General features: G+C 42.6%; 2 protein-coding genes across 5 annotated transcripts; one reads left to right on the forward strand and one right to left on the reverse strand.

Moving 5' to 3' along the window:
- Nucleotides 1-156: 156 nt before the first annotated feature.
- On the reverse strand, nucleotides 157-5,238 carry pbld (phenazine biosynthesis like protein domain containing). The gene is made up of 10 exons (XM_031730913.2): nucleotides 5,062-5,238; nucleotides 4,569-4,668; nucleotides 2,156-2,254; nucleotides 1,862-1,971; nucleotides 1,687-1,716; nucleotides 1,490-1,578; nucleotides 1,148-1,239; nucleotides 676-759; nucleotides 476-538; nucleotides 157-387 (listed from the first exon to the last, which is right to left on the reverse strand). Exons 1-10 carry the CDS (start codon nucleotides 5,143-5,145, stop codon nucleotides 275-277), a joined length of 864 nt encoding a protein of 287 aa, XP_031586773.2. The 5' UTR covers nucleotides 5,146-5,238; the 3' UTR covers nucleotides 157-274.
- Nucleotides 5,239-6,218: 980 nt separating this feature from the next.
- Nucleotides 6,219-21,422, forward strand: hnrnph3 (heterogeneous nuclear ribonucleoprotein H3 (2H9)). Of its 4 annotated transcripts, none has more exons than XR_005612916.1 (11): nucleotides 6,219-6,317; nucleotides 14,417-14,509; nucleotides 14,929-15,084; nucleotides 15,775-15,918; nucleotides 17,088-17,226; nucleotides 18,036-18,235; nucleotides 18,405-18,500; nucleotides 19,358-19,473; nucleotides 19,795-19,904; nucleotides 20,299-20,355; nucleotides 20,481-20,564. XR_005612916.1 is itself a non-coding variant. In XM_031730839.2 (11 exons), the coding sequence occupies exons 2-11, from the start codon at nucleotides 14,422-14,424 to the stop codon at nucleotides 20,555-20,557; spliced, it is 1,209 nt and encodes a 402-aa protein (XP_031586699.1). In that variant the 5' UTR covers nucleotides 6,219-6,311; nucleotides 14,417-14,421; the 3' UTR covers nucleotides 20,558-21,422. The 4 variants fall into 4 exon arrangements, 3 of the variants coding, with proteins under 3 accessions (XP_031586699.1, XP_031586690.1, XP_031586707.1); XM_031730839.2 differs by having other exon boundaries at nucleotides 6,219-6,311; nucleotides 19,769-19,904; nucleotides 20,481-21,422; XM_031730830.2 differs by having other exon boundaries at nucleotides 6,220-6,317; nucleotides 19,769-19,904; nucleotides 20,481-21,422.
- Nucleotides 21,423-21,438: the final 16 nt, after the last annotated feature.

Raw genomic sequence — 21,438 nt, forward strand, 5'->3', positions numbered from 1 at the left:
TCTTGTGTTTCTGTTTTTACCATTTTAAATCTTTTGGTTGTAAATTTTTTTTTTTTTTTGCTGTAATGCTATGAATAAATGATAGAAATCCTAACAAAGCCTACAGTATGTTTGTCAGCTGAATCATTTCAGGATTGATCAGTCAGGACTTAAATGTTTTTTTTGTTTTGTTTTTTATTTGAACCATCTCATTTTTATTCAAGAGCCATAAAGTGTCTATCTGCAGGAACACAACTGATGTGATCGGTCACTGTCTTCTTAGATGTGTCTCAGCCTATAGTTTGATTGTTCCCTGCAGAATAGTGACGGTCTGTCCAGCTATGTTGATTCTTCCATCATCTCTCACTTCAAGTTCCAGCTCGCCGCCACGACTAGAGCACTGGTAAGCTGCACAGACACAATAAGCCGATTGATAATGGATAAAAGTGGAACACAACATCCGTTATCAGATAAATGACACATTAGTAATACGTACCCAGCAATTTCTTCTTTCCTAGTTTGTCAGACCAGTAGCTGCCTAGGACTGTGTGGGCAGATCCTGCCAGAGCACATAAGCAGGAATAGTTTAACACTTTGTAAATGTAAATGTTTTTAGACACACAAAAATGGTCAGAATTATGTTATTTGATGAATAATAACTATAGATTACATATTAGTGAAGGGCAATCATCTTACCAGTGACAGGATCCTCAGGGATGCCAACCCATGGAGCAAAGTTTCTGGAGTAGAAGTCATATCCTGGCTGGCAGTCTGGTGATCCTGTTTCCACATTTTAGCAGTGTTTGATATTTAATGTTTGTCGGCAGAAACATTCAGTGAATGCTGTTATACAAATTAAAATGAGCAACAAACGAGTCCACAGGATGGTGATGGCAAAGGACTGTGCTCTTCATCACAATCATCATTAAAATACCAAATGAGGGAATGTTTTTAGCAGAGTGCTGTTCATCCCTCCAACAGAGCAGCATTGAAGCTTTTCTGATGGTGCAAGGTGGGACAACACCTCACTTAAACACTTCATGTTGGGTTTCCTTTGGTTTATTCTTAAAGGGAAGCATTGACTGTTACGTCTTCAATTCAATGGAATTGCTACATGTGGTCTGATCCAGCAGGTATACAACTCTACGAAATGCACAGCTCCGATTACCTTTCATGGTGACGACGACAGCTCTGACTCTTCCACTTCTCTCACTATTCTGAAGAGCCACACCGTCAACTTTCAGATGGGTAAGCATGGAGCTGGAGATGACACACGAAAAGCACATCACAAAATGTGATGAGTGGGTGTAGAAGGCTAGTTGCTTGATTATTTGTTTGGCCTTCAAACATATGAATAAGCCCCACTACCTGGGAGCCTGAGAAATACAACTGATTGTTGTTGCTCAACAAATGTTTAAGATTTCATGAACAACAGGACCATGATTGAGATTCCTTTCAATTTGGCAACAAGCAAAGTTTTTTTTTTGTTGTTGTTTTTTTTTTAACTAACGTGTCACAGCTGTCAGCCAGTCGAATCAGCAGCTTCTTGGTGTTGTTGCACAGATAAACTTCCTGAACTGGGAGGTTTCCCACTGCTGCCTGTGTCACACATGTAAAGGCAGAGACTTAGCTGAACACACTCAGACACACACACACAGGAATGTAGCTACACTTTAACAAACTGTTCACAAAAATGTGATTTCTGACCTTGATGGTACCTCTGAAGTCGTTGGGATCCTGAAATAAAAGGAGTTCAGAAAGAAAGCCATTTTACATACACTCTTCATAAAAGAACCTTTTTTTTTTTTTTTTTTTTTTTTTTTGTTACATTACAGGATTTGATGAAAGTGTTCATATAACAAAGAGCAAAAGTTTATTTTACCTGTCGTGTGGGGGGGTTCAGAGGAAAGTCCATGCTGTACCCTTCCTCCTTCTGGGTGACGCACAGATCTCCACTCTTGGTCTCAAACACCAGGGTGGGATTTACATTTTCTGAAGGAAAACATCCATTACATGGTGTTATGCTGGCATCTCTTTGCTCTTTCTTGCAGTCAGCTGCATTGTGCGGTACAGGCATCTCTAAAGAAAATAGCTCCAGCAGCCTTTTCTAGTGCACCATGGTGTCACTTTTTCTTTTTTTGGAAAAACATTTTTATGTGTAAATGTTGCATCTTACTGTTGTATTGGAACAGCACTGCTGCAGAGGCCAGAGTGGCATGACCGCACAGATTGATTTCAGTGGTTGGTGTAAACCATCGAAGGCGGAATCTTGATCCTGTTAATCACACATTTAAGACTTTTTTTCAATTTTGTTTTGGTTTTAGTTTCAAATACACAAAGTTAGGCTGTGTAGATAATAATGTCAGTAATTGGCTTACATCCACAAAGGTCTTCAAGGTCAACTTAGTGAATTAGTGGTTAAAGATTGACAAAAAGCCTTATAATTTAGAAACCATCATTCTTAAAAGTGTGGTGTGTTGTCAACGTATATAAAAGTACTGTAAAGATTTAAAACATGTCACATTTGACCCTCCCCTTCAAGGTAAAGACATTATTAAAGGGATGTATACAAAATACAATGCTATTAAAGTAAATACTGCCCAGAGAGTGAGCGGTCTAAGCCGAGGTTTGTGCTCTGAGTATTTCTTGTTTGTAGTTTTCACACTGAAAAAGTAGCAAAGTAAACTAAAAGCAAACATACAGCATGCTGTGATGATTCATTTTTAAGCATGCTTGTGGTGTTGGACTCTGTCAGTGGAGTCAAAAGGGGACACAGAGAAGCGGCTCATAACTGGAAGTAATTAAATTGTGGGAGATGAGGAAAAAAATGTGGGAGATGGCTCTAGAAAACAACATCTGTGTGTCAGCAGAGAACTGCAAATGTCAGATGATATTTTTGGCAAATTACAAGAAGAATACTGAACTCTTACTGCCATGGTTTGGGTTCACTTTTTACTTATTTAATTTAAATAACAGGTTCACTTTAAAAAGTCATAGATTCTTTCATCTTATTACATTTGGACTATTGTAATTCCCTCTAATATGGGCTCAGCCTGTTTTGTTTTTTTTTTTTTCTCTCCTTTCTCAGCAAATATAATTTAGAGTATTTTTCAAAAGTCACATTTTTACGTCTGAAGTTAAACTTATTGTATCTGTTCCTGCTTCCTCTTTGTCTCTGTGTAAATACCTGCATTCCTCTTGGACCAACTGCACACTGCATTTTTCACTGTGACAGCTTGTTGCACGGTTCTTTGGACTCCATACAATGTAACATTGTTACCTGACAGACTGCTGAGGACAGGTGTTTTTCAGTTTGTGCACACAGTGAGTAAAATGCAGCTCTGTGTGTGTTTAACTGCAAAGGATCTCTAAACATAAGCTAATGAGCATATAAACTTAACTTGAAAAATAATGAGCTCCTGCTAATGGTTTTGGGTCCTTAATTCTGCCTGATGGCACTAGTTTAATTTTGCTGAAGGCTAACCTTTTGTGATGCTCTTATGCAATCCAAAATTTGTAACTGACATTTCTCAATAGGTACAAAGTGCCATGAAATAGACTTTGTGGTGATTTGAAGATAATTTTTCTCTAATTTAACTGTATTTTGATCCTTAAATGTCTGTTCTCTGTGGCAAAACTTACAAGTTTTAATTGTGTGACAGTGTCACATCTTCCTATGGTCACTAGCAGATATTTATTTCCTTAATAGTAACCTGAAAGCTGAACTTTTTGCTAAATTTTTATCCTAATACCAGCTATCTCAGGGGGGCAGTTTGCTTTCATTGAGTACATTTGTCCTTTTACGGATAAACTTTTTTTCACTTTTTTTTGTAATCTCAGGCAGACTGATCCAGGCTTTTTTTCCTCATCACATTTGGACTATTTTAATTCCCTCTATGGAAGGCTCGGCCACAAGTCCCTGCCCTTATCTGCCTTGTTAAAACTTTAGCTGCCAGAGACGAGAAGAGCCAAGATCACATTACTCCCACTACATTAGACTTATTCACTATAGAATTGATTTTAAACTTTGCTTTGTTTGAACAGCCTTACATGACTTCACTCACCTGGTTAACAGAGCCACGGCCTTGATTCAGACTTTCCTAACTGTTCCTGCTGCTCACATCTTTACAAAAAGAGATCTGGCATTTTCTCTTAGAGCCTCACAGCTGTGCAAATACTTCACCACTCCTCACAACTTTTTTTTCTTTTTTTAAATAGTGACTCCTTTTTTTCCTATCATACAATTTCCTTGACTCATTTATTTCACTTGTCATATTATTCAATTTGTCATGTTTTTATTTTTTGTTGTTTTATTTCAGACTGTTTTATTTTCTGTAAACCATTTTGCAACTATGATATACATAAGCTTTATCATTATCATTCTTATGACTATAAATTCATACAAACTTGTTAATCTATATTGAAAAATTTCTATCCTGCACCTATAGGGGCTACTTTTAAGTTTAAGCAGCATGTGAACCATACACCATACTGTACACTTTTGAAAGAGAGCTTTCCATTACAGCAATATAATCTTAGAGGCTTTGGAATTGGCAAAGCAAATGTGATCTGTATTAAAACAGACATACCTGTAGTAAAGCTATCAGAGGGATTAATCCTGGTGATGAAAGCCGTTTCTGAGAGGTTCATCTCTGCTGCTAACTTGTGATACAAGTCATCACTCAGCTCCTGTTAGAAACACATGATTTGACGAGCAAATGATAGTGTCCTGAGCTGCTTTGACCAGCTAATGATTGTAAGCTTCTGGCAGACAAACAGAGGAATTTGCTCACTGAAAATGAATAAACAACTAAATAAGTTAATTAGAAGCAGCAGGCTGATGTGTCTTATTCAGTTCTTGTGTGATCGTAAAGTTTTCAGGGGAATGCAGCAAACCACTTTCATTTTCATGGTTTAATTTACAAAAGATTGTTTGAGTTAAAATACCTTTAAAAACACATCTTGTCGAGTTTGTTTTGCAGAAAGAATTTGGTTTCTGGTCTGCACTTGTGCGAAGAAGCGATGCAGGCCGCCATAGCGCCAGACTAAATATTAAGCTTTGACCTAAATATTCTTACTCACATGCTGAAGTGGACAAACTGCCGCTGGGTTTCCCTTGAATGGTAAATTGGTGAAGGCATCTAGCGTGAACACTGGTATCTCCATTGTAGGTGAGCGAAAGAAGACGAAAATGGCTTGGAAGTTAAGAGCCTCCTTCCTTCAGCACGGTTTTTGATGGAAAGGATAGGGTCCGCACGCACTGCTGTGGGTGGACTTTTGACCCTCCCTCTGCATGTGTTTTTTTTTTTTTTTTTTTTTTTTTTCTCTCCCTGCAGCCGATCCTATTTTCCACTCGTTTTAGTCACATTTAGACATAACCGGTTTGCGACTGTAGTAGAATGAGTATGTGTCTAAGACTACAAACTTTACCCCTTAACATAATCACTTAACTGTAGTTATTTGACAATAACCACTACGGAAGCGTAGAGCTGCCACCCAGGCAAAAGAAAAATAGAAGTATATCACGTTATAACGTGAAGTTTATTGTTCTAACAAGATACTTTTCATGTTTGTACAATATACTTTTGACGTTTGAACAACACAATATCACGTTATTACAATATACATAAATGTCACGTTCGTACAATATAAATATTATATTGTACGAACGTGATAATTATGCATATTCTAATAACGTGATATTGTGTTGTTCAAACGTCAAAAGTATATTGTACAAACATAGTAGTATATTGTACAAACATGATAGTATATTGTACAAACATGAAAAGTATCTTGTTAGAACAATAAACTTTTCACGTTATAACGTGATATACTTCTATTTTTCTTTTGCCTGGGTGGCAGCTCTACGCTTCCGTAAACCACAGTCTAAAAATATCTAAAAATAATATTTTTTAATGTGATAAATAATGTTTTGTATTGTATAGATAGCCAGAATATGCATGACTAGTGTTACAATATTTAGAGAGAGTGATTGATTTATGATTATAGACACACACAAAAATCCGACTACCCTGACGATAGTTTAGTCTTAAACGCATAATCTAGATTTTGAGTTTACAATAACGGGCATACTGAATATTTGGGAAATTAATTATTTTTATTACATGTCCCAGATACCAGCTCTCTTCGGAGTCGTAAACACAAGCGTCATATCAATAAGCAATTTGGAAAACACGGACTAATAAAAGAAAAAAAAGACGCTAGAATGAATCAACGTTTATAAACCGAAATCTCGCGAGAACATACCTGTGCAAGTTTGCTGGCAGTGTCACCTGAGGCACGGGGCAGGAGCAGGAGACCGGGGATAAGAGGTAGCGGTAAGATAATTTTACGGTTTCACTCATTGCTAACGGTGGATGTGTTTCTTTATGGGGTCGTGTTTTGACATCCAGTGAAGACGCAGGACCGTTACAACGAGAATTTGTTTGTCCTGTACGTTTGACCGCTGTCTGTGTCCTACAGTTAGCCTTAGCGGCTAGTCTGCTAAATGCTAATGTTGCCGAGCTAACGTTTTCGCGTAAGCCTGGCTTACGAGAAACGTATAACTAGTATGAATATTAGACTGATGGATACTCAGATTTGGAGAACTTTTATTAAGATGCCGTCCTGCGTTTAAAGGATGGAGTTGGGTATAAGTTGAACTCCGACTAGGTTAGCTAGCGCGGCTCTCGAATTTTTAGCACAGCAAATAACAGCTGGAAGGAGGAAGTATCAGACCATAGCTTTTTTAAGCTGTTCTGGCCGCTGCAAAGATACAGAAAGTCGTTATTAGATATGTTCTTTGAAAGATTGTTGTGTCATACGCTACTAATAGTTGTTTACTTTGTTTCATTGTACAATTCCGGCGAGGGTTGTTGTCAGTTTAATCTGAATTTAAAAGTAAAAAACAGTCGAGTCTGTCACTGCGTCGACATACCCGTAAATGTTAAAATATGAGCTGAATGCAAACTATCCGGATAGATGCACCAGTAAACGTTTAATCTCAGTGTTAACTTTTGCCAAACCTGTTGCTCTTGCAAATCGGTTGACAAAAATAGGATTGAAGGGGAAGATTCGGCAACAACTCGAGTGATCTTATTTATGTTTAATAAGCCAAATTCCTTTAAATTCATTATTCTCTCAGCTTTTATTCACCATATTAAAGTTCAGGCCATCATGCCCACACTTAACATTGAGGGATTGTTTGTGCAGCCTAACTTTTTTTAAAATTCATTTTGTGTGTAAAGCACACACGGGGGATGTTGGGTATCTCAGGATCTTGTTCAGATCTTTCATGTTCAGATCTCTCAGACCTGAACATGAAAGCAAAGCTGTCAATTTACCAATTGATATACGTCCTTACCCTCACCTATGGTTATGAGCTCTGGGTTGTGGCTGAAAAAATTATATCACAGATACAAATGGCGGAAATTAGTTTTCTCCTAAGGGTGGCTAGCCTCTCTCTTTAAGATGGGATGAGGAGTTCAGCCAAGCCAGAGGCATTCAGAGTAGAGCCGCTACTCCTGCACATTGAAAGGAGCAAGTTTGAATAGCTCAGGCATCTGATTTGGATGCCTCCTGGGCGAGGTGTTCTGGGTATGTTCTACTGGAAGAAAGCCCTAGGTATTCCCTGGACACTTTGGAGTGTCTTGGTGTTCTCTTTCAAACATTCGTTTCGGTGTCTCACTATGGGGAACGCTCTCTCAGCGTTGTCCTCAGAAGCCTCTATATCATTACTCCAGCCAGTATTGGCTGGCAGTCGTGACGCCTGCCAGCCAGTATTGGCTGGCAGTCGTGACGCCTGCGTCACGACTGCCAGCCAGTATTGGCTGGCAGTCGTGACGCCTGCGTCAGGGAGGCCACCCTCCTCCCTATAAAAGGTTGTGACGCGCGTCACCCGTCATTCAATTTCCTCTTCTCGCTTCTTAGAAACCTCATCTCCTGACTGTGAACGTGAGTGCTAGCTTAACTGTCCACGCGAGCAAGCTAACACCTTGGTCACCGGGCGCTGCACGGTTCGCGTTCGAGTCGCCTGCTCTTCACCACGGAGCCAGGTCGGAGAGTGTGTTAGCTGCCACCACGCACCTAACACAACAGCTAGCTGACCAAGCTAACTGTTCTTGCTACACACGGTCACCAAGCCAAGTAGCACAAGCGCTAGCCACCACACTAGCTAGGTCATACGAGCTCACCATAGCTACTCGACCGAGAAGAAAATAAAAATCAGCATTAGCCGTCCAGCCATTCTAGGCTAGCTACACCAAGCTTCCTTAACATGGCAGACTGCAAACCGCTGCCCAAACTTTGCCCCTGCGGTTGCAAAATCTCAGGCTCAGATACGCATGATGCGTGTGTGATGTGCCTCGGGCTGCAACACGCCCAGGCGGCTATTCCACACCGGTATATGCGAACACTGCGCCGCTTCACCCTAAAAGCCTTCGCCGAGGCTAGCCCGCCAGGCTAGCCTGTCAAAGAAGGACCCAATGCTGTCTCCAATCGACCCACCGATGGAGCACACTGAGTCTGCAATACCAGGCACCGGCTGGGCGACGAGATGGATATCGTCCTCCCGCTGGTGGATGATGCCGAGGTCAGCTGCGGCTATGTTGTCTGATTCCCTCGAGGCTAATGACGAGCTACTCAGCGAATCCTCTGAGGGAGTTGCCGGAACATCTCGTCTCGGACGAGGATGACGTTTTCTTTTGCCCCTCTGGTCGGAATTCTGCGACACAAGGGGCCGACAGACAACCCCGGCACACAGTCCCGCGGCATGGAGCTATTCGACGTTGCAAAACGGGCGGCTGACAAGCTAGCAATCCCATGGCCCGCGGTGACAACGGAGACCTCCACCTCACGATACGAGGGTAAAGGCTCCCCAAAGCAAAGCGCACTACTAAGCAGGTACTGCCGCTTTTCGAATGCGTGGGACGAGGTCACACGCTGCTGGGCAAAGCCATTTTCGCCACCCAACCCCGTGCAGGGAGCGGCGGCGTTGACTGCGCTGGAATGAAGGAGAAGGGCATCTACCAAATTCCTACAGTGGAAAATCTGGTGGCTTCCCATCTCCACCCGAACCAGAAACTCTCCATGTCATCTGGTCCGTCCCTGCCCTCCAAGGCGAACGCCTGCAGTCCTCCCTGGCTGACAAGGCGTATAAATCGGTTGCCACCACCGCGAGGGCATTGAACGCCTCATCGCTCCTGCTAGCTTACTCGGCGGAGCTCCAGGACCAGGCTGCCGCGAACCCGGATGCTAGTGAGCTATGGGATGAGCTGGGCGTCGTTACGGACCAGTGTCTCCACCTCACTAGAGCGGCAGTACAAGCGGCGGGCAGGGCTCTCAGCATCATCGTCCTACAGGAGAGGGCCAGATGGCTGAACCTGTCGGGGCTTTCGGACAGAGAGAAAGCGTGACATTCTGGATGAAAGCATCGACCCCGCTGGCCTTTTCGGGACCGCTGTTGCCACCATGCAAAGACGGTGCGAGGAGAAAAAGAAAGAGGAGAGGCCCTGCAGCTGTGTCTCCCTAGGAAGGCCCAGGCTGCGCCCGCCTCCACCCGGTCGCCAAGACGTTCGCTCAGGTCACCAGCCGTCCAGCCGGGCGTGCCGACGTTTAAAATCCCTCGCCGCCCAGCCCGCGAGGTCGCGCCCAGGGTCCCCTAGGATCGCAAAACCCTAAGACCCACTGGCCCAGGAAGCATGTCCCGCCTGCTGCCGCTCAGGGTGCCCCACCACCAGCGAAGCAGTCCGACCGCAAGAAGAAGCGGACTGCCTAACATCCCCCACGGGGAGATCGGAGCCGGACCAGCCCGAGCTCCAAGTTCACTCCAGGGCTCAGTTCCGGAGCCCGTTCGGAGAAGTGTGTTCTGCCTCCTCCTTTCAGCGCCTGGGACTCGAGTTGGATCCCACAGAGCGCATTTCAACAAAGAGACGACGAGACACTGTTCAGCGCAGTCAAGCGAGTCACAGTCTCATAAAACATTCTGTTTATTAAAACTCACCCGTTGCATCCAGGCATGTTGCCAAGGGCACGGGAAAAATGTGTGAAAAACACAGAAAGTATGTTGAAAAACATAATGCCCCCACGCACCCAGGCACCACCGGGGTTGATTTCCTCAGTGGTGTCCGGACCCATGAGCGCTGGTCAGGCGCGAGCCGCCCGCGCATGCGCAGTCGGATCTGGCCCGAAGGACCAGTTTCCGCCACAAGAGGGAGCCAGAGCTCCGTCTACTGTGGAGTGCCTGTCATTGGGACCGCTGTCGGCGAGAATAGAGCGATGGCGAGCTCTCGCTGCACCAGAATGGGTTGTGAGGACATTAGAACGAGGCTATCGCTTGCAATTCGCAAACACCCTCCCAGATTTCACAGAGTGATTTTCTCTCTTGCAAAGGGCGAATCAGCCAGGATCCTGCAAGAAGAAATAACTACTTTGCTGTCAAAGGGAGCAGTACGAGAAATACCCCAGGAGCAGAGCCAGTGCGGCTTTTACTCAAAGTATTTTCTCGTGCCCAAGAAAGGAGGGGACTGCGTCCGATACTAGACCCACGGGCTCTGAATCAGCATCTGAGGTCATACAAATTCAGGATGCTGACGCCCACCACTCTGCTGCATGTAGTGCGCCCAGGCGATTGGTTTACATCAATAGACCTGAAGGACGCATATTTTCACATTCCTATTTACCCGCCTCACAGGAAATTCCTGCGCTTTGCGTTTCAGGGCAGAATGTACGAGTACCAGGTCCTGCCGTTTGGTCTCTCACTGAGCCCTCGGGTATTTGTGAAATGCACAGAGGCAGCCATAGCCCCACTGAAGAGGCGGGGCATCCATGACAGCATCATACATAGACGATTGGCTGCTGCTATCAGAGTCAGAAATAATGGGAAGAGAGCACACCAGGTTGACAGTGGATCATCTGATGGCTCTGGGTTTCACCATAAACTACGAAAAGAGTGTCCTGCAGCCAGCTCAGGCCATCTCTTTCATAGGAATAACCCTCAACTCCCAAACATTACAGAGCGTGTCTCTCTGTGGACAGAGCACAGAAAATGCTATCACATGCCGGCATTTTTCAGTTGGGAAGATATCTCCCATTCAGGAAATGCCTGCAGATGCTGGGATTGATGGCGTCCTCACTGGCGGTCATTCCACTGGGCAGACTGCATATGAGGGAATTTCAGCGATGGGTCGCATCACTGAGACTGAATCAAAAGCGCCATACCCACCGCCATATCAGAGTGACAGCAGACTGTGCTGCAGCACTCCGCTGTTGGAGAAATCACATTTCTCACTCAGGGGTGTCACTGGGGGCTGTCACAGCCAGAAAGGTGGTAACCACGGACGCTTGAGTCTCACGGGCTGGGCGCCACTCACGAGGGCAGAGCAGTGAGCGGCAGCTGGGACTCACAACAGAGGGTGCTCACATAAATTGGCTAGAATTGCTAGCAGCATTTCTAGCACTGAGACACTTCCTTCCCTGTTGAGGAACCACCATGTTCTGATCAGAACAGACAACACCACTGTTGTGGCGTACATCAACGGACAGGGCGGGTTACGTTCCCGTCCGTTGCACATGCTGGCTCGCAGACTGATCATGTGGAGCAGCATCAATCTGTTGTCACTGAGAGCTACTCACATTCCAGGAGCTCTGAACTTGGGAGCGGACTTAATGTCCAGGGGAAACCCGCAATACGGGGACTGGACCCTGCACCCACATGTGGTGACCGAAATCTGGACCCGCTTTGGCCAGCCACAGGTCGATCTGTTTGCCTCGAGGGAGAACGCTCAGTGTCCACTGTATTTCTCCCTGAGGGACCAGGAAGCTCCGCTGGGGGTAGACGCATTAGCTCACAACTGGCCACATGCTCTGCTTTATGCGTTCCCTCCGCTGGCCTTAATTTCTCCCACTCTAACCAGAGTGAGAGAAAAAGGGCTAACAGTGATATTGATCGCCCCAAGGTGGACGAGGTCCCATTGGTTGGCGGAAATTATGCCCCTCTTGTGGGACGAACCGTGGCCTCTCCCTCTCCGACGAGACCTAGTCTCCCAAGCCAGGGGGGAGATTTTTCACCCTCATCCCGAGCGCCTCGCCCTGTGGGCTTGGCCCGTGAGAGGCTGAATCTGAGTACGGCAGGACTCCCCCAGGGAGTTATAGCCACTATTCAGAATGCTAGAGCCCCCTCCACAAGATCATTGTATGAGAACAAGTGGAGGGTATTTGAGGAGTGGTGTGGAAAGTCTCACACTCTCTCCTTTCAATGCTCTGTGACAACAATTCTCTCCTTTCTCCAAGAACTGTTAGATAAAGGAAAGGCCTTTTCCACAATTAAAGTATATCTAGCAGCTATTTCAGCTTGCCATGTGGGCTTTCGTGGATGGTCCAGTGAGCCACCACCCACTGGTCTGCCGTTTCATGAAAGGGGCACGACGGCTCCACCCAGTGTCTAAACCCTCGTTCCCACGTGGGATTTATCTCTGGTGTTGGAGGCAGTTTCACAGCCACCATTTGAACCACTAAGCCAGGTGGAAGTAAAAATCCTGTCTTTGAAGACTGCATTGCTCCTGGCCCTCGCGTCTGCGGCGTGTCAGTGATATTCATGCGCTGTCAGTACACAAAGAGTGCATCCGGTTCACGCGGGATAACTCTAGAGTCACACTCAGGCCAAATCCGCCTTTGTGCCCAAAATCCTTATCTCCAATGCACCCCATTGGAGCTGGGACGCTTTGCCCTCCTCCTTTCTCCTCCCTGGACAGGAGCGCCTACATGCTCTCTGTCCAGTTAGGGCTTTGTGTATCTATATGGAGAGAACAAAGGCTTTCAGGAGGTCGGATCAGCTGTTTGTTTCCTGGGCTAAACCACAGCTTGGCAAGCCCATTAGCAAACAACGCATTTCCCACTGGATTGTTGAGGCAATCCAATTGGCTTATTCAAGCACGGGCCTGTCCCCCAGGAGACTCCGTGCTCATTCTACCAGAGGGATGGCAACCTCTTGGGCCCTTTTAGGGGTGTCTCTGTAGAGGAGATATGTGCAGCGGCGAGCTGGGCTTCACCTTCGACCTTTGCAAGGTTTTACAGGTTGGATGTCACTGCACCATCTCTAGCCCACACTGTGTTGAGTGTGGGTCCCCACGAGACCTCCTAAGTTGGCAGTCAGTCGTTCAGATGGGCTTATCTGGCAACACGGGAGTCTGCATATCCCCATAGTGAGACACCGAAACGAATGTTTGAAAGAGAACTTGAGGTTACTTTATTCCGTAACCCCGTTCTCTGATAACATGAGTGAGGTGTCTCACCAGATCACCCTCCTTGCACGAGGCGAGGAAGAGGTGAGCTTATCTTGAATGACGGTGAACGCAAGGTCACAACCTTTTATAGGGAGGAGGGTGGCCTCCTGACGCAGGCGTCACGACTGCCAGCCAATACTGGCTGGAGTAATGATATAGAGGCTTCTGAGGACAACGCTGAGAGAGCGTTCCCCATAGTGAGACACCTCACTCATGTTATCAGAGAACGGGGGTTACGGAATAAAGTAACCTCAAGTTCTCCCAAATGAGCTATAGGAGGTGCCTGGGGAGAGGGTGGTCTGGACTTCTCTGCTTAGGCTGCTGACCTCACGATCTGGCCCCAGAGAAGCAGGAGAAGATGGATGGTTGAGTAATGCCAAGTACTGTTTGCAAGCCAGAAGCATTAAAAACTTTCCACTTCATTATCATTAACTGTAAATGCAGACATTAATAGAAATGCAGACCAGAATGCAAAGAAAAATGGTAATAGCAAATAGTAATCCATAACAATAAAGTTTTTATTACAGTTTTTATTTATTTTAAGTTTGTTCAGTGTCCAGTACCCCCAGAGCAAATGACCAGAATACTTTTGGTCCTTTATATAGATCTGGCACAGGACTCCACACAGTGACCCACACTTGTTGGTCAGCCAAGACTAGAAGCATAATGTTTAGAGATGCACTAAATACGATTTTTCTTGGTCGGTTCAGATTTGTTTTTGAAGTCTGACCTGCTGATCCCTATTTTCTAAGAACTATAAATGACAACACGTGGAAATGAATATCTACTCGTCTTCAATGGAAAAATAAAGCTAATTTGAGCTGCTCTCTTGCCACAAGGAGTTGCCACAGCAGGTAGTGCCACCTGTTTGGTTTAATTTTTTGGGGGGGGCGGGGGGGGCTGTTTCACACTGTAAAACTATACACTCTTACTGACGCATCCGACTGGAATGGAGCCAGTAACTTTTTGTTTGGCAAATGAATGTTAATCACAACACTGTGGCGTCAGCTTCATTGCCAAATATCAATTTCGTAATAAATTGATTATTGAACTTAAGAATTCCCACTGATATTTTAATCTCTAATAATGTTGTTTCATAACTAACCAAGTGTTACTGACACAAATGTCTTTCTGCTGTGTTGTGCCGTCTGTGACAGTGAGGATGTCTTTGAATGACGAGGGGTACGTGGTTCGGATCAGAGGACTTCCCTGGTCCTGCACACAAGATGAGGTGGCCAGTTTCTTTTCTGGTGAGGAAACGGACGTCTTTACATCCTCAGACAAGACCTTAGCTGTTAGTGTTGAAATTATCACTAGACTAGTTTAATCGATTAGCATGGCATTCAAGTTTGCATGCACAAGTCTTTTGTAGCACATCTCTGTTTTTGTTTTATGCCACACTATTCAAATTTCAGTAGCAATATCAAAGAGCCAAGGGCCAAGAAAAATGGAAAATTATGACCCAAGAATTGGATAAAACATCCAAGCTTGCAAGATGATTTTTAGGACAATAATATAAAGGTTGTTTATTACTTATCCAAACTTACCTTGAGTGCCTGAACTTGGATGTTTCATTTTATTTATCTTTTTGCAATGGTTCCCTAACATGACCTCTTCTCTAGCAGAAGACATCACTTTAAAAACTTGATGCAACCTCTCTTATATTTAGACTGTGACATCGTGGGAAAAGTAAATGGAGTGTGTTTCACATACTCAAAAGAAGGCCGTCCAAGTGGAGAGGCATTTATTGAGCTGAAAACAGCAGAAGATTTCAAGAATGCTCTTGCGAAGGACCGTAAATACATGGGGCACCGATATATAGAAGGTAAGCAAACTGGTTAAAACGGAGCAACAGATTTGAATGTTAAGGACGCACCACACTGAACACGTTGAATTTTGCGATGTGATCCAGGAGTTAAAGCTGTATCACAGCTGCTTTCGTACATATTTCACAATGTCAGTGGGGCGATTTGAACTATTATTAGCAGAGTTGGCAGCACATATAAGGAGGTATCAATCATTCCAGAGAGGCGTCACTGTTTAGCTGTGCATCTGAGGTAAAATAGTATTATTTTACCATATCTATCTCATTGTGTATTCAGTCCCAGTGTGCAATGTGAGTTACAGGCACATTTGCTGCCAGATGCAGTTATCTGATTGGTCACATCTGTTTATTCAGATCCATAAAATCAAGTTTGGTTCAAAATAAAAGCAAATGCCTCAAATTCGTCCAATGAAATTATGCGGTCAGTCTGAACTGCTGTATTAAGAAAAGGTGAGTCAGAAAAATATTTTTAATGCAAGAAATAGTTACATTTTACGTGTCTGGTGCGTAAAGGTTTTTTGTTTGTTTTTTTTCTTTGTATCATTAATGGTTCATAAAGCAGCAGTTATTCAGTTATATTGGGTTCCTCATTTGCATGTGAAGCCTTTAAGAAAACTGTAATGAAAATGTTTAAGTTTAATTTATGACCAGCATGTGATGTTTGTGAGTCTCTCTGTCTGTCCAAATCAGTGTTCAAGTCGAACCGTAGTGAGATGGACTGGGTGCTGAAGCGTAGCGGTCCTGCTGACTATGACAGCTGCAGTGGCTGCATGCTGAGACTTAGAGGCCTGCCCTTTGGCTGCAGTAAGGAGGAGATTGTTCAGTTTTTCTCAGGTACATGAACACTGATACTTTTGGGTAAATACTACATAAAGTTGTATTGATGTTACAGTAGATATGTTAGTCTCAAGAATAGTTTTTCAGTGTTGTAGTTTTTTTTTTTTTTTTTTTGTTGTTGTTCTTTTTAATTGTTATTCAGAACACAGTAGCAGCCAAATGAGACACAACCATAAATAAAATTGAAGACAAACACTTAAGAAAGCCCTTTGTCACTTCATTGCAATATAGACCTTGTACAGAATATTTAAAAAGGCTATAAAAAGACAAGTCTTGTTTTAAAAATAAAAAATAGAGCTGTCAACTTTACAGGATCTTCACTATAAGCAGGGCTATATTAGGAAATGTGTTGTGGATCATTTAAAAAAAAAAAAAAAAAAAAAAATCCAAATACTGCCAACTGCACTTTGAACAGTGCTTTTCAATTTTGCCACTAAACCCCATTGCAATACATAAGCATACGCTAACCTTCAGAGTAGATTGACAGGTTATTAAACTTAACATGATTAACTGTCAATAAGTTATTAAACATGTCTGCGTGTTCTAATGTGCGTTTGTTCTTGTAGTTTAGTCATGCTGTGCTTACTAATTTGTCCTTGTCCGAATTGTTATTAGTACAGCAATGATGTTGGTGTTCTGTTAATGCATTATTTAGCACATTTGTATGACTTAAGATGCCATAGCTCCTAAAGTATTTAATAATAGAATGAGCTGGGCTGTTTTGGCTGAGGGAAGACAATCCCATAAAACTGATCTGGGGTCAGTATTAATGATACTGGCATTAGCTATCTAGGATAATATACACTAATGGATTAATACAGATGGATACTAATATTATATTTTTTCAGATAAAGCATAATTTGGCCATTGTGCTACACTCTGTAGTGTATTTAAAATAAATTTAAAAAAAAAAAAAAGGTGAACATGCAGTGGCTTATATGCTGACTCCAGGGCAGTTTTTTGTTTTTCTGTTCCACTGCTGAGCAGCAAGTGTAAAGTCAGTCCCCTGAGATGCTCCTATTTTAAGTAGTATGAGATAATACAGCTGTTGTTTATTTGCTTTAATGACCCATTAATCCTTAAAGCTCCACTGATGTAGTGGGTGTTGTACAATCAATTCTATCAGTCTACCTACCGACCTATGTATTTGTGTGCTTGGGTTAAAGGGTTGAGAATCGTGCCAAATGGGATAACTCTGCCAGTGGACTACCAGGGGAGGAGCACAGGGGAAGCCTTCGTGCAGTTTGCCTCAAAGGAGATAGCAGAAAAGGCTCTGGGGAAACACAAGGAAAGAATAGGGCACAGGTGGGACAGACGGGAAAGGGACGGGCTGGACTGGGTTGGGCTTCTGTTAACAGCATTTAATGGGTGGTGATATTAGAATAATTGTGGTATTATTGGGTTGGGGTCTGATTGAATATAAGCATGGGTGGATGTGCTAGTGTGATTTTTGGTAAAACAGTGATAAAATGGTAATTAATAATGGGTGGATCATGTTGTATTTATTATTGTGCTAATAAGCTTAATGGGTTTATATATTGTAATTTAAATGTGAAATATTGGGATGGTCTGTCTGTTTTTCCAAATAAAGGTTGGTGTGTTATTTTTGTCATAGACAATTTTCCCGTGTTCATTTAAGATGTGGGAGCTCTATTTAATTGCCTTACAGAAACATTTGGGTTTAATAAATGATTCATTGGTCCTTATTTTATGACCTTCGTTGATTTATGTAGATAATTGATTATGGGTGGGGGGTATAAGTATATAATTAAAACAAACAGCCAGGACAGGTTCAACCATTAAAGCAGAGAAACAATAAAAGCAGCACCTAAAAGCCCCGTAATGATTTCCTTGGCTGTAAGTAACAGTGGTGAGGTTGGTGTAGAAATCCTTTACTTCAGCCTTAAGCCCAGCTAGTGAGATTTTGAGGTCAATCATTCAGACCACTGATTAGAATATTTCTACTTTTGTGTCTTTATCTTCTCTCTGTAAATCATATCTATGTTTGTAACCTTAATTGAGCCATTTCAACACCTTAACCCTCTTCTCTGCCTCTTTTTTTTTTTTTTTTTTTTTTTTTAATCCTGCGTATCTCTATGTACCTCATATTTCAGGTACATAGAGATTTTTAAGAGCAGTCGTAATGAGATCAGAGCCTACTATGAGGTGCCCCGGCGGGGAATGGGAGCCCAGAGACCAGGGCCCTATGATAGACCAATGATGAGCGGTCCCAGAGGAGGGTTTTTTGGTCCTTCTCCTGGCCGCGGTGCCACCATGATGGATAATATGAGGAGTGGAGGTGGTTACGGAGGAGGTAAGGAGTTTTTGTCTGAACCTATAGAAAAGGACCTTCAGTTATATTCAGAATAAATTATATTCAGTTCTCTCTCATTCTGCTGGTGTAAAGGATGAGCCTTGTTTCACCTGTGGTGTATCTGTGAGCGGTGAACTGCAAATTGTCTTTGCTGTGTTACTGTGTCCAGGTTACAGTAGCTTTGACAACTACAACGGGTTTAACAACTACTGTTTTGGCAACGGCATGTTTGACGAGCGAGTGAGAGGAGAGAGGGGAGGAAGAGGTAAAGTTCAGATTTTATTCGCCTTTCAAAGTTGTGTATTTGAAGTTTAGTGCCCCTGCTCAAAGGCTGAAATATTTTCTGATATTTGATGATTACATTTGATTAATTGCATTTTATTTTTCTCAAAAATGTACTTTATCTGCACAAAACATTTGTTAATGAAAACAGGAATGTACTTGGATGTTTAGTAAGTTGCCCAAGGACATTTTAACATATGGATGAAGGAACTGGGGATTACACCGCCAAGCTTCTGAATAGTAGACCAACCCTCTTTGAATCTGAAAACAAGATTTTTGGGGCTCACAGTTGCAAACTGAGTAACCAGTGAGGAATGTAACTTGTCTATCCAGGAGATATGTTTAAAAACCACTTGTACTACTACACCACACACCCCTGTTTCAAATGATTAAAATAGAAAATGTCTTCTGAGCAATTTCAGACTTCTACATGTTCCAGCTTGTATGATTTGAAACTAAAATCATTCAAAAGGCTTGTCTACTTTTTTTGGGGGGGGGGGGGTCAGGATGAAAATGATTGTCTTGCCTTTTTCAACAGCCATCTTAGAAATGGTCACCATCTTGAGTTTTCAAATGGCTAATCATGAAACTGTGTAACTGGTACTTCTACCTGCCTGTGAATAATTTCCCTGCAATTTTATCTACTGCACTAACTGTTGATGTCAATTAGTGAAATTAGGATTTGCTTTGTGAAGCAGATGACTATGGCAGTAAATCTAAGACATCTCACTGGAGGTTCAGTGAAGATTTAACACCTTTATATAAGAAATATATATTATACACATATGAAATACTGAATTACTGTTTTGTTTTTCTCTCCGCCCCACCACCACCACTTAGGAGTGGGAAGCCATGGTTACAGTGGTCAGAGTGACGTCGGCTCAGGCTTTCATAGCGGTCATTTCGTCCATATGAGGGGTCTACCTTTCCGTGCCACAGAGGGAGACATCGCTAAAGTAAGAAAACACTCTAATCTGATGATTTGTCTTAATGTCTGTCTTAAAGCATATCAAACTGTGTGGATTTTAACTGAAAATATTTTTAGTAGGTGACAGAAAACTGCATTATTCAGTCGAGTGTGTCACATGTGAGAGAGGGTTTTCATACTTTATCATTTTTGAAGTTAGAAGTTGGAAATGTATTATCTATGTGGGAACCCAACCTGTCCAATCCTTTAGATCTGAGATGTCTGGTTTCTGCTCATGTCTTAAAATATCCAGAATTGTATTAACCTTTATTTATTTTTCACAGTTTTTCTCTCCTTTGAACCCGTTAAGGATCCACATCGATATGGCTCCCAACGGCAAGTCAACTGGAGAGGCAGACGTGGAGTTTCGCTCCCATGAAGATGCCGTGGCCGCCATGTCCAAAGACAAAAACCACATGCGTATGATTTAGCTTTTTTTTTTTTTTTTTTTTTTTTTTTCCCCTCCTCTCCCCTCAAGCCAGTGTTTCATTAGTCTCACTCAGAGATACTTGTCAATTTACAGCAGAGATGCAGAATAAGACAGAAGAGTGGAAAAATTTAAATAAAAATGTCAGTTAGGCAGAATTAACATAGGAATATATTTTTAAGGAGGTTAAAGTCTTGCTATTGAGCTTAGACCAAGTGTCTCATTTTCAATGACTTTTTCAGATATTTCAGGTTGATTATCTTTACTAATCATTTAGTTTTAGATAAATGCATACATGTCATTTACATTACCTTCTAATAATATTCATTTTTATATAAACGGCCATAAACTTATTTGACTGATTGGATTGATGTTTGTTTTCCACAGAACATCGCTACATCGAGCTGTTTCTTAACTCGACAGCTAGCGGTGCCGCTGAAATGAGTGAGTTTTAACAGCGTTTTGTTCAGGCAGTGTTCAGCTTGATACAGTTTCATTATACATTTGTAGTTTTGAGAATTAATTTGATCGTTTTTCAAACCAAATTATCTTTTTTGAAAATCTTTTAGGCCGTGGCAGCGGTGGTTACTATGGTAACTCAGGAGGAGGAAGCTCCCGGAGCAGTGGGCTGCGAGGTGCATACTGATGATGTCATCCCACAGCTCCAGTCCATCCTGGCGTTCCTGTCACGTCTCTGAAGGCCACATTTAATCAATGAGCATTTCTAAGCAGGAAAGCTGACGCAAAGTTCCACATTTGTTTCTTTTCTTTTTTTTTTAAAGTCAGAATGAAAAAAGTAAGACACAGACATGACCACAACGAGCACTATTTTCACACTATTCCTAAAAGCATACGAAGAACAACACAGCTTATCGGAGATAAAAATCCCGGCGCTGTCACAGGTGCTGAACGTGGTCGACTGGTCATGTCAAAGGGTTCATGTTTCTTAAAATTGAAGATGTAGTACAGTTTATCTGAATACAGACAAATACAGAAAAGATACAAATTGCACAAAGACATGTCGTCTTTTGTAATTATATTTTTTTGGAATGGTATTAAGAGCGTTACATCTGAATGCATTCGTTTTCGACGACTTTAGTGGGATGCACTTTTTTTTTTTAATTCTTCAGTGCAGCAGGAGGAGCTTCATCCCACAGAGCAACAGCTGTGGTGTTGATATGTAAGGGGTGGGTGGATTGCTTTGGTTTGGGTATCTCGTTGCAAGTCTTCATAGGTTGAAGTCTTAATCATCTTGATTGAAGTGTGTTCAGATAATAACATCCATTTGACCTGGACTTCAAATCAGCTTTTCTGGTTGAGAATGTTTTGTAAATGTGAGCCTGTGTGTTTTTTATGAATGTTTTCACAGTTCATTACAGAATTTAAAAAAATAAGTTGAAATATTATATTCCACTCTCAAAGAGTGGAATTAAAATAGTCTATATTTGAGCTGTAAGATAGCTTGTGCAGCTGTTGTACATTTTGCCTAATAAATTTTATATTTAATTGTCTTTCTGACTCTGTTAT

Source organism: Oreochromis aureus, linkage group 1 (genome assembly GCF_013358895.1).
Source record: "Oreochromis aureus strain Israel breed Guangdong linkage group 1, ZZ_aureus, whole genome shotgun sequence".
Classification (NCBI taxonomy): Eukaryota; Metazoa; Chordata; class Actinopteri; order Cichliformes; family Cichlidae; genus Oreochromis; species Oreochromis aureus.